The sequence below is a fragment of the Aotus nancymaae genome, unplaced genomic scaffold (genome assembly GCF_030222135.1).
Source record: "Aotus nancymaae isolate 86718 unplaced genomic scaffold, 86718_ANA_hifiasm-v0.15.2.pri h1tg000019l, whole genome shotgun sequence".
Taxonomy (NCBI): domain Eukaryota; kingdom Metazoa; phylum Chordata; class Mammalia; order Primates; family Aotidae; genus Aotus; species Aotus nancymaae.
In genome coordinates, this window is record NW_026988431.1 from 48,826,915 (window position 1) to 48,839,647 (window position 12,733).

Genomic DNA, 12,733 nt, shown 5'->3' on the forward strand with positions numbered 1-12,733 from the left:
GATCTCCAAGCTACCCTAGTTCATTCCTGGGCGTTGGCCAAACTAGCTTTGGGAGGAACTTAGTTTATAGTTTATAGTTTATAGTTTGAAGCAAATATGGTAACAGCCCTTTCCCAAAACAAATCCCCTTCTTGCCTGGGGAGTAGACTGCCTTTGTAGGCCTAACAAATTAGTCGAAAGATTATAAATTATGGTTTACGAGTCATGCAGCTGGAGGATACAAGATTCTGACCCTCCCTAGATTGCTCCTGGGGATAAAAATCACTATTATAGTCTAGACGTGGTGGCTCACACCTGTAATCCTAGCACTTTGGGAGACCGAGGCAGGCCAATCACTGGAAGTTTGGAGTTGGAGACCAGCCTGACCAACATAGAAAAACCCTGTCTCCACTACAAATACAAAAAAATAGCTGGGTGTGGTGGCGCATGCCTCTAATTCCAGCTACTCAGGAGGCTGAAGCAGGAGAATTGCTTGAATCTGGGAAGCAGAGGTTGCTGTGAGCCAGGATCACAACACTGCATTCCAGCCTGGGCAACAAGAGCAAAACTCCATCATTAATAAATAAATAAATAAATAAAACCTAAGGCCAGCGCTTGAGATATTTTGAAGACCCTGTCCTTGATGGATCAGCTTCAGCTGGCACCACCCAGATGGATAAACTGCCTCATCTGATCTTGTGGCCCCCATCCAGGAACTGACTCAGTGCAAGAAGACAGGTTGGACTCCCTATGATTTCGTCTCTGACCTGACCAATCAGCACTCAAGGCTCACTGGCTTCCCCCACCCACTAATTTGTCCTTAAAAACCCTGATCCCTTATTCCACCTGATTTTGGTAAGGAAAAAAAAACAAAAACAAAAACTCTGATCCCTGAATGCTTAGGGAGACTGATTTGAATAATAAAACTCTGGCCTCCCACACTGCTGGCTCTGCGTTAATTACTCTTTCTCTATTGCAATTCCCCTCTTGATAAATTGGTTCTGTTTAGGCAGCGAGCAAGATGAACCCATTGAGCGGTTACAAAAATGTGGAGGTTTATTGCAAAGAGAAAATTACACATACAAGAAAGGGGAGTGTGAACATACTCGGGAGTCACACAGCCCAATGTGAGGTTTTTATCTTTCTTTAACCAAGGAATGAAATATTCATGAAGAATCCTGGAAAAAACTGGAGATTTCCCAGAACTGTGGTGCCATCCAGTTTTTAACCAAATATGGGACTGTCATGGCACTGGTGGGTGTGTGACTTAGTAAGTTAATAAGCATATAATTAGGTCCTAGGTGAAACCTAGATCAAATCCAGGGCCATGTTGTGTCCTGTTGGTCTTAGCAAGTTTGGCCCACACCCTGGTTTTTAGAGTCTTATTAACCTCTACGTTATGCAGCTATTTTAACAGTTTTTTTCCTTGTTACTTATGTGAAACTGCTGCCTGGAATTTTTTGTAATTTTTCTGCAACCATCCTGTATTATTCTTGTCTCATTTTCCACCCTCAGAGATTATTACTTTTTATTTTTCAGGATTGATGAAGGAGGAAGTCAATCTTATGTATTTGAATGGGACATTGGCCCTGCCTATCAAGGGTATGGAAATCTCTGGCTGCTTGGTCTGAGGGTTCCAAGGGTGGATCATCAGGAGAGTCTGAATATGAGGCAGGCACTGGCTGCAATCTTTATATGACCATTATTTTGGCAACTGCTACAACCTAGAAGACACAGACTTTACAAGGAGGTTAAACAAGCAAAGACCAAAGATTAGTAGTAATAAGATAGTTATTAAAGGTCCTAGGAAAGGTAGGAACTATGTCACACTTGGTAGGTATCCTTTGATGAAGTCCCAGATGGGTTGAGTAGTGGAGCTATTGAAATTATGTAGCCAGGTAGGCTGTTGGTAAATATTTTGAACTTGTAGTTTAATCCTGAGTTGTTAATGTAAGAACAATAGGTGTGGTTTATTATTCTGCAAATCCCCCCTTGTTTTAGCTAGAAGGTAAAACCTCCTCTTTTTTTTTTTTTTTTTTTTGCTTAACCTATTTCTTTAGTGCTAGATTAGCAGATACTGAAATTATCTTCTCAGACTGCACAAAATATGAAACGCTTCACGAATTTGCGTGTCATCCTTGCGCAGGGGCCATGCTAATCTTCTCTGTATCGTTCCAATTTCAGTATATGTGCTGCTGAAGCGAGCACAAAACCTCTTCTTTTTTTGATCATTTAAGGCCATGCTCTGGCCCTCCTTAGGGCCTTATATAACTGCTTAGCAATGAGCCCAAATCCTGGGATCCAAATTCTGTAAAATCCTGCCATACTCAGGAAAGTTCTGAGTTTTTTTGTTTGTTAAAGTTCTGTTTTTTAAGATAGTCTCTTTTTGTCTGATGGACAAGGTTCAGTTTCCTGGGCTTAGGATGTATTCCAGATATTTTACTTTAAGTTTAGAAATCTGGGTCTTGAAGCTGGGTGCAGTGGCCCATGCCTGTAATCCTAGCACTTTGGGAGGCTGAGGCGGGAGAATCACCTGAGGTCAGGAGTTTGAGACTGGCCTGGTCAACATGGTGAAACCCTGTCTGTACTAAAAATACAAAAATTAGCTTGGTGAGGTGGTATATGCCTCTAGTCCCAGCTACTCTGGATGCTAAGGCAGGAGAATCGCTTGAACTAGGGCAAGGGAGGTTTCAGTGGGCTGAGATCACACCACTGCACTCCAGCCTGGGTGACAGAGCCACACTCTGTTTCAAAAAAACAAAACAAAACAAAACAAAAAAACAGAAGAGGCTGGGCGTGGTGGCTAATGCCTGTAATCCCAACACTTTGGGAGGCCAAGGCAGGTGGATCACCTGAGACCAGCCTGCCCAACATGGTGAAACCCTGTCTCTACTAAAAATACAAAATTAGCCAGGCATGGTGGCACATGCCTGTAATCCCAGCTATTCAGGAGGCTGAGGCAGGAGAATTGCTTGAGCCCGGGAGGCGGAGATCTCAGTAAGCTGAGATCACGCCATTGCACTCCAGCCTGGGCAACAAGAGTGAGACTCCATCTCAAAAAAAAGAAAAGAAATCTGGGCCTTGGATGGAAAGACCCTCTTTTTTACAGGAAGTTTAGGACGCGAATGGCATTTTTATTTGAGTCCTCTTCAGTGGGACTCAAATAAAATGTCATCTACACATTGGAGTATAGCTCCCCCACCCCATTTTTTTCCCCCCAAGATGGAGTCTTGCTCTGTTGCCCAGAGCTGGAGTGCAATGAGTAGCTGGGATTATAGGCATGCCACCACACCCAGCTTATTTTTGTATTTTTAGCAAAGACAGAGTTTCAACATGTTGGCCAGGCTGGTCTTAAACTCCTGACCTTTTGATCCACTCGCCTCAGCCTCCCAAAGTACTGGAATTATAGGCGTGAGCCACCACACCAGCCAACAGAAAGCATTTTTAAGATCTAATTTCAGTCTAAGTATGGTGGCCTGAGGTTATCCTAGCACTTTGGGAGGCCAAGGTGTGGTGGGCGGGGATTATCTGAGGTTAGGAGTTCGAGACTAGCCTGGCCAACATGGTGAAACACCATCTCTACTAAAAATACAAAAAATTAGCCTGACTTGATGGCAGGTGCCTGAAATTCAAGCTACTTGGGAGGCTGAGGAAGGAAAATTGCTTGAGCTGGGGAGGCAGAGGTTACAGTGAGCCAAGACTGTGCCACTGCATTACAGCCTGGGCTATAGAGTGAGACTCCATCTAAAAAAAATGAAAAGAAAATGAAAAATTTCCCAGTATGCTTGTGCCTTTAGAGATTCTTTGATTAAGTATATTTTGAATGTTTAACAAACAATATAAAAGCTAGAACGAGTTAGCTTGGTTTGAATCTCAGTTCTGTGGTTTACTACCTATGGGGGCTCAAGCTAGTTAATTTATCTGTTTTCTCAATCATAAAAGGGTGACAAGCTTATAAAATCTAAGCCGGTCATGGTGGTTTACTCCTGTAATTCTAGCACTTTGAGAGGCCGAGGAGGGTGCATTACCTGAGGTCAGGAATTCGAGACTAGCTTGGCCAACATGGTGAAACACCATCTCTACTAAAAATACAAAATTAGCCAGGAGTGGTGGTGCAAGCCTGTAATCCCAGCTATATTACCCGGGAGGCTGAGGCAGAAGAATTGCTCGGACCCGAGAGGCGGAGGTTGCAGTGAGCTGAGATGGTGCCATTGCATTCCAGCCTGGGTCAGAAGAGCAAAACTCCCTCTAAGAAGAAAAAAAACAGTATAATAATATCACCCATTATATAGGACTCTTGTGAGGATTATTTTTTAAAATCATTTATTATTATTATCATTATTATTTATTTTTTTGAGAAAGAATCTCACTCTGTCGCCCAGGCTGGAGTGGGCGGTGGTACCATTTCAGCTCACTGCAACCTCTGGCTCCTGGGTTCAAGTAATTCTTGTACCTCAGCCTCCCAAGTAGCTGGGACAACAGGCGTGTGCCACCACGTCCAGCTAATTTTTATATTTTTAGTAGAGATGGGGTTTCACCACGCTGGCCAGGTTGGTCTCAAACTCCTGACCTCAAGTGATCCACCTGCCTGGTCCTCCCAGATTGCTAAGATTACAGCTGTGAGGCAACACACCTGGCCTACTGTGGCTAATTTTATTTTCCAAGCATTGCACCATGTTTTTAGTTCCACATGTTCTTCCAGAACACTCTCCTTAAATCTGGGTAGGTCTTGTGATACATTAAATTAATAGAATGCAGGGAAGTAAACCTGTGTAATTTCTAAGGCTAGAATAGAAAAGACCACACAGCTTCTACCTAATGCTTGATATCTCACTGCCCACCCCTCACCACCCACCCCCACACTCTCCTTGGGAGTCCTGAGCTGACATATAGGAAATCCAGTTAATCTGAAGTAGCTGCGATAGACCACATAGAGGTAGAGATGCTAGGAAGACTACAACTGTTCTAGCCCTCAGGTGTTTGAGTGTCCTCAGCTGTTTGAGGTATCAGAGATGTGAGTGAGAAAGGCTTCAGATGATTCCAGCTTCCAGCCCTTGAGCTACTCTAGCTAAGGCCTAGTGGGGTTGGGCTTTGGGCTGTGCCAGCTGACACAACAGGGTGATGAAAAGCTGCCCCTGCTGAAGCCTGCCCAAATAGCAGCAAAATAGTGTTGTAGTTTTAAGCCACTAGGTTGGGGGTTGTTATATAACCACAGATGAGTGGGACAATTACAGACTAGCTATTTTATGGATTGTGCCTCCATTTGAGTTTGTCTAATGTTTATACATGATTAAATTCAGGTTATGCATTTTAAGCAAGACACTACTAAAATAATACTGTGCACATCTCACTGTATCCATCAAGTGACACATGATGTTGATTTATTCTTGATGTTAACTTTGATCACTTGGGTAAAGACATGTCTTCATGTTTCCCCATTGTAAAGTGACGCTTTTTCCTTGCATAATTGATAATTATTTTGTGGGGAGATACTTTGAGACAATGTAAATAAAACCTGTTCCCTCATCCATCTTTCCCCCACTAATTTTAGTATCCATTGATGCTTACTGCCTAAATTTATTGTTTTTATGATGGTTCCAAAATGATTTTCTAATTTAACCATTCCTTCTATGTTTATTAGTCAACATTCCATTATAAGGAAGAACTTTCTCTTCTCTCCATTTAATCATTCATTTGTTTATATTGGCAAAGACTGATATATTCCTAATCGATTCAGTGGATATAATGTTTAGTATCATTGTTTATTTTGACATATTGTTTTTGATTTGGACAGTAAAAGCTCTTTCAGGCTGACTTCTTTGTCCTTCTGACATGTCCCCATGATTCCCTGAACACTTCCTTACTTCTGGTGCAAAAAGTTATTCCTAGTCATCTTCTCTCTTCCTTGGTCCCCAAATCAGCCATTTCTCTAAGAAGCCCTGGTTTCTCTTGCTGGAGCATGGTATTTAGAAGCCAGGATTTGAGTGCTGGGTTTGCTCATTGCCATTGGGGTGATACCGTTGTCAGGGTCTTTCTGTGGACAGACACAAGTGAACACACAAAAGCAGTAAAGGTGGCGAGTATTAATGAAGAAGAAAGGGTTATGGGATCACAAGAGGAGGAGACATGTAATGCAAGACTTCAGAGTTGTGGGAAGGGAATCAGAAATATTCCACATTATGTGCAAAAGGCCCACGTCAAGAGAGAACATGTCATGTTTATGGAATTGAATCAGTTTAATATGGCTAGAGGGTAGAGTGATGGGGGCAGTGGTAAGAGGCAGGCTGCAAGGTAAACAGGAGCTAGCCAAACCTCCAAGTGCCTAATAAGAAATGTTAGAAGTTTGGAGTTTATCCTGAGAGCAGTTGTGGGGGCCATAAAATGATCACATTTGTATTTTTTTTAGAGGTGGAGTCTCGCTCTGTTGCCCAATCTCCGCCTCCTGGGTTCAAGTGATTCTGCTGCCTCAGCCTCCTGAGTAGCTGGGACTATGGGTGCCTGCCACCACACCTAGTAAATTTTTGTATTTTTAGTAGAGATGGGATTTCACCATGTTGCCCAGGCTGGTCTCAAACTCCTGAGCTCAAGTGATCCACCCACCTTGGCCTCCCAAAGTGCTGGGAGCACACTGCGCCCAGCAACATTTGTATTTTAAAATGGTTGTCGTCAATTAAAAAAAAAAAAGTTGCTGGGCTCAATGGCTCATGCCTGTAATCCCAACACTTTGGGAGGCTGAGGCGGGTGGATCACCTGAGGTCAGAAGTTTGAGACCAGCCAGGCTGACATGGCAAAACCCTGTCTCCACTAAAAACACAAAAAAATTAGCCAGACATAGTGGTGTGCACCTATAACCCCAGCTACTCAGGAGGCTGAGGCAGGAGAATTGCTTGAACCCAGGAGGTGGAGGTTGCGGTGAGCCGAGATTGCGCAACTGCACTCCAGCCTGGGTAACAGAGTGAGATTCTGTCTCAATTAAAAAAATAAATAAATAAAAAATAAAAACAAAAACAAAATCTCACATACCACCATACAATGATTTTGCAAAACTGCATACCTCCTTCCACATTTTAACAACTAATATTTTTCATAAGTCTAAAAGTTAATTTTTTTGTTAATGAGAGGTTGAAAATATTAAACATTTTGAAAGATGAAATAAGATCACAAAACCCTGTCTCCACTAAGAATACAAAAAAATTAGCCGGACATAGTGGTGCCTGTAATAAATATTTTATGATATGATACATACCAAATCTGAAAAGTTGTATGAAATTTCTATCTGGGGGTTTTATCAAATGTATTGAAAAATATATTGGTCCTAGAAATCATACAATTGCATTTAAAGGACTCAACATCACTGTTCTATGCTGCCTAAGTTTTTCTGAATTCAGGGCAACCTTATCCCTTAACAAAAATATTTATATGACAGGTAAAGAAGGAAGACCTTGTAGGTTTAAGCTGCCTCAATGTATCATTAAAATAGGCTTCCATTTGGTGAACATGGGTCTACAGAAAAAAAAAAAAAAAAAAAAAAGGGGTTTCCAGACCTCTGCTTCTGTCAAAGAGGAGGTAACCGGTACTGGATTTCCCCTCCTGCCTGAAACAAACAAAAAAACTCAGACAAAATATGTGAAACAGGGCCGGGCATGGTGGCTCATGCCTATAATCCCAGCACTTTGGGAGGCTGAGGCGGGCAGATCACTTGAGGTCAGGAGTTCGAGACCAGCCTGGCCAACATGGTGAAACCCCGTCTCTACTAATAATACAAAAAATTAGCTGGGTGTGGTGGCACACGCCTGTAGTCACAGCTGCTCGGGAGGCTGAGGCAGGAGAATTGCTTGAGCCTGGGAGATGGAGGTTGCAGTGAGCCAAGATTGTACCATTGCACTTGAGCCTGGGTGACAAGAGTGAAACTCCGTCTCAAAAAAAAAAAAAAAAAAATCAATGTAATTTAACACATTCAAGACTGAAAAAAGAAAAACTATATAGTCATTTGAATAGCCACAGTAAAAGTATTTGACAGCATCCATACTTGACCAAAACTCTCAGCAAAATAGCAACAGAAAGAAACTTGCTCAATTTGATAAAGGGCGTCTATGAAAACCTACAGGTCATTGGTGAAAGACTGAATGTTTTCTGCCCAATAAGTGCCAATGAGTAGCTGGGTGTGGTTGCAGGTGCCTGTAATCCCAGCTACTCAGGAGGCTGAGGCAGGAGAATTGCTTGTACCTGGGAGGTGGAGGTTGCAGCGAGCTGAGATTGTGTCACTGCGCTCCAGCCTGGGCAACATGAGCGAAACGCTGCCAAAAGAAAAAAAAAAGTAACCGTCAATGAGAAGTTTGGGAGATAAGTTTTGTTTTGAACTTGCTGAGTTTGGGGCCCAACATGACATTGATAATCGGACTGGGGATGAACATAGTTATCTGGGTCTAGAGCTCAGAATAGAGTTGTCAAAACATAGAGCATATTAAGGGTATTTTGAAAACGTCTGTATTTTATTTATTTTGAGATGGAGTTTCACTCTTGTTGCCCAGGCTGGAGTGCAGTAGCACAATCTTGGCTCACTGTAACCTCTACCTCCCAGGTTCAAGCAATTCTGCTGCCTCAGACTCCCGAGAAGCTGGGATTACAGGTGTCTACCACCATGCCTGGCTAATTTTTTGTATTTTTAGTAGACGCGGGGTTTCACCATGTTGGCCAAGCTGGTCTTGAACTTCTGAACTCAGGTGATCCACCCGCCTCTGCCTCCCAAAGTGCTGGGATTATAGGTGTGAGCCACCACCCCTGGCCAACAAATCTATATTTTCAAACAACTGCCCCAGGGAAGAGTAAAATGAGAAAAGGATTAGGAATAGAAATACTGAAGAAATCCAACACTATAACTCCTGAAGGACAGATATAGGACAAGGAGCAAGCAAAGGAAACAAGAGCAAGCAAGAGGAATCACAGAGATGAAAAGACAACTTTGTGGTGCATTTTAAGGAAAATCCAGTTTCAGCAAAGAGGGATGGGTCAATAGAGTCAGAAGTTAAAGAACTTAAGAATATCAGGTTCCTATATTGTGTGCATGCCAACATTCTTAGCCATAAGCACAGGTGACCACTAGAAGTTATTTATTTATTTTGAGATGGTGTGACTCTTGTTACCGAGGCTGGCATGCAATGGCGGGACCTCAGCTCATTGCAACCTCTGCCTCTTGGGTTCAAGTGATTCTCCTGCCTTAGCCTCCCTTGTAGCTGGAATTATGGGTGCAGGCTGCCACACCAGGCTAATTTTTGTATTTTTAGCAGAGATGGAGTTTCATGGTGTTGGCCAGGCTGGCCTGGAACTCTGACCTCAGGTGATCCACCTGCCTCGGCCTCCACAAGTGCTGGGATTACAGGTGTGAGCCACCATGCCTGACCTATATTTAAAAATATGCAATATATTTAACTAAGCATTGTTTAAGATAGATGGGATTTAGCCAATCCTTAATGCCAGTACATCACACCACATTCCATTCCATTGGGATGGATGTTTATGTAAGTTAAGGCTGCTCTCCTATTGGTTACTACACTCTTCGTTAGATTGTGCATACAGACCTACCTAGAGAAGCCAGTATCCATGGCTTTGAAAATTTCAAATATTCCATTTTCAGTTCAAAAAAAGGTAAGAGAAATACTTGAGTCTCAGGTCCACTAGGACCTTGGGTCTTTCGTTTTTGTAAATATTTTACTAATAAACTGTCTACTCCTTCCCAGTTTGGGGAGCCCTTCCCTTCTATACTGAGAGCTCTGCACATTATCTTACTAAGCCTCAATTTCCTCATTTGTAAAAAGCATAAGAATATCAATCCTACCTTACTGCCTTCACGGGATTGGTTAAAGTTAGTTTCTAAAGTGTTTTCTCACTGGCTCCTTAATACCTTAACTAGAGTCTGACACAAGAATGACCAAAGCAAATGTTGGCTGTATTATAATAATATTTGTGGAAAGGCTTTGTTAGCTGGAAGCCATCTCAAGTATTATTCTTTATACCCCAATCCCGATTTAGGCCTCTAGGTAACCAAATTCAAGGTAACACCTCATCTTGATGGTTGCCAAGGGTTAGGTGGAGGGATTGCAGCCCCTTTCCCACAAACAATCCCAATAAAAACATTGCTGTGCCAACAGAGCTTCATGACCAGTTTCCTGGCCCAGCTGCTCACCAGATGACCACTCCCAAACTCCCTTCTCTTTGGAAATACTGCACCTGCTGTAGAACTTTTTGTGGGGAGCTGTATAACTTTTTTTTTCTTGAGACGGAGTTTCGCTTGTTACCCAGGCTGGAGTGCAAAGGCGCGATCTCGGCTCACCGCAACCTCCGCCTCCTGGGTTCAGGCAATTTTCCTGCCTCAGGCTCCTGAGTAGCTGGGATTACAGGCACGCGCCACCATGCCCAGCTAATTTTTTGTATTTTTAGTAGAGACGGGGTTTCACCATGTTGACCAGGATGGTCTCGATCTCTTGACCTCGTGATCCACCCGCCTCGGCCTCCCAAAGTGCTGGGATTACAGGCGTGAGCCACCGCGCCCGGCCGAGCTGTATAACTTTTAAAGTTCCTAAGTGATCAGGTCCTACAATGACGTCCTTGAGATGTGGCCAAGAAACCTTCCAAAGCAGCCTTGGCCTCCCTCACGTCCGACATCCTAAGGCCACGCTACCGGCTAAGAGTTCCGCCAGGGGCCCAGCTCTCAGGAGGTCTCCTCCGTGCCGCCAGCCTCCCGCAGCCGTCCCAGGAAGCAGGCAAATCGGCTAGCGGCTTCGGCTTCGGTTTTTCTCCGAGCCGGCGCCACAGGCCCCTCCTCCCGGGGCGGGCTCCTCGGTGCGAAGGCGGGAGGGGCGGAGCCGATGGGCGCCGCGGTCTCCTCCTCCCGAGGGCCGGCGGGACGGAGGCGGGCGCCGGCCTCCGTGGTTCCTTCTCCACGGGCAGGCCTCCGTGGCGGGGGCTGGGCCTGGTGCCGCGAGCCCCTCCTCCCAAGGGCGGGCCGCGGGAGACCCGGCCGGCTTTGCCGGCGGGGGCGTGCCTGGGGGGGCGGGGCCAGCCACCGCCAGCCCCTCCTCTCGAGGGCCGGCCGGTTTGGCGGCGGCTGCGGAGAGTATCCGAGGCTCGGCTGCCAAGCTCAACGGGCTCTGGCTCCTCCCAGTGGCCGGCTGGGGCGGAAGCAAGAGGCGGGGGCAGCGTGCGCGCTGCTGGTCTCCTCTCCCGCGGCGCTGGGGCTCGCGCTCCGCGGCTCCTGCTCCTTTCGGCGCTTCTGTGGCGACTGGCTCCTCTCCGCGGCCGGTTGTTCCTTCACCAGGCGTCCCTCTCAGCCTCGGCCCGCGGCGCCGACCCTTCCGGGACCCTCCCGCCCCGTCTCGTACTGTCGCCGCCACCGCCGCGGCCCCGGCCCTAGCCCCGATGGCTCTGTGCAACGGAGACTCCAAGGTCAGCGTGGGGGTCCCTGCCGCACCGCTTCCCTGCAGAGGCGAGGCTCCCGGGCCGGGGAGCCACCTAGCGGGGCTCTTCCCCACCCCCTCCCCCCAGCCCGTCCGCGCAGCCCTGCGGCCCGGGCAGCCACGCGTCGGAGAGTCCCTGGTCGGGGCCTGTGGCATTTTTTTCTCCTCGGGAGCGGCGGTGCTTTGTTGATTCTGTCGGCGAGTCGAGGTCCGGGCGTCGGGGAGGGCATCGGCTCCCCGCGGCCACGCCGCTGGCCCCTGCCTCCCCCGCGCAGCTGTGGGGCGCAGAGCCCGCGAGCGCGGCCCGAGGGTGGGGGTAGGGAGGCGAGCGGGTTTGTGTGTCTGCGGGTCGGGTGGGGGCTTCCTCGGCTCCCACCCCGTCCCTTTGGGAGGTTAGGGGCCTGTTGTGGCTATCCCGGGGCCCGCTGAAGGCAGGGCAGGTTCGGGGCCTCCTGTGCGGCGTTCTAGCTGGGCGAGCCTGTGGTCTTCCCGCCACCCCGTTTCCCGCCTGCCCTCGGCGAGGCCCGCTCCATTCCCCCCGCCGGCCTTGGGCTCCGCGGCGGTTAGGCCGGTTTTAGACTAGCCCCGCGGGGCTGCACCGTCTTCCCCCTCCCCCCACGCCCCTGCAGGCCCGCGTGAGGGCTGGTGGCCCTGGGGTCGCGCACTCGGTTCCCCCTCCCCCATCCTCGGAGGTCCAGGTCCCGACCCCGTCCAGCTCGCTCCCTGTCTAGCTTGCTGGTTTGCGGGATAACTCGCTTCCCCGCCTTTGGGGTCCCCCCCCACCCCCGGAACTCGAGCCGTGCCTCTTCGCCCGAGGGCTGGGCAGTTGGGAGTTCCCGGGTGATGGAAAAGTTGCCACCTTGACGTACCCAGCGGGGAGAGCGCGTTTGACCGCTTCTGCTCATTTCCTCGCCTGCAACTCACTTTTTTCTTAGACCCTTCGTCTTTTCTTTCCTCCCGCTTCTGAATTGGGCACCCTCGCTTTCACTTCTGTATTAAAATTTTCATTGGCCTGGAGTTCTTTCCGACCTTCGCTAAGTCAGTTTTGCCAGCGGGAAACTGCGCAGTTTTGAATTGCGGTTTACTTCAGCAAGGTATACCTCCTCCTATACGCTGTTTAGGGCCTAGCTTTAGGAAAAAACTTAAATAAATTTCGTTCAGGTGGGTGGGAATGTATACTTCGAGTGGGATTTGGTGCTCGACGTCAGGGAGTAGTGACTTAGTCAAGCAGAATTTTAACATTCTTTTTAAAAGGAGATGCTCAAGGGTCACATCTTAGAAGTCCTCTTGAATGGCTGCTT

General features: G+C 47.1%; 1 protein-coding gene and 1 non-coding gene across 2 annotated transcripts in view; one reads left to right on the forward strand and one right to left on the reverse strand.

The window, feature by feature from the left end:
* Positions 1 to 2,080: 2,080 nt before the first annotated feature.
* On the reverse strand, positions 2,081 to 2,187 carry LOC135276017 (U6 spliceosomal RNA). The gene has a single exon (XR_010343583.1). It is a non-coding gene; the product is annotated as a U6 spliceosomal RNA (small nuclear RNA).
* A 9,192-nt stretch (positions 2,188 to 11,379) lies between these two features.
* Positions 11,380 to 12,733, forward strand: part of GMPS (guanine monophosphate synthase) — a 67,199-nt gene continuing 65,845 nt past the window's right edge. Inside the window, exon 1 of the mRNA XM_012447351.2 lies at positions 11,380 to 11,421. Coding sequence (XP_012302774.1) covers positions 11,395 to 11,421 — 27 coding nt within the window. The 5' untranslated portion in view covers positions 11,380 to 11,394. The remainder of the gene's footprint in view (positions 11,422 to 12,733) is intronic.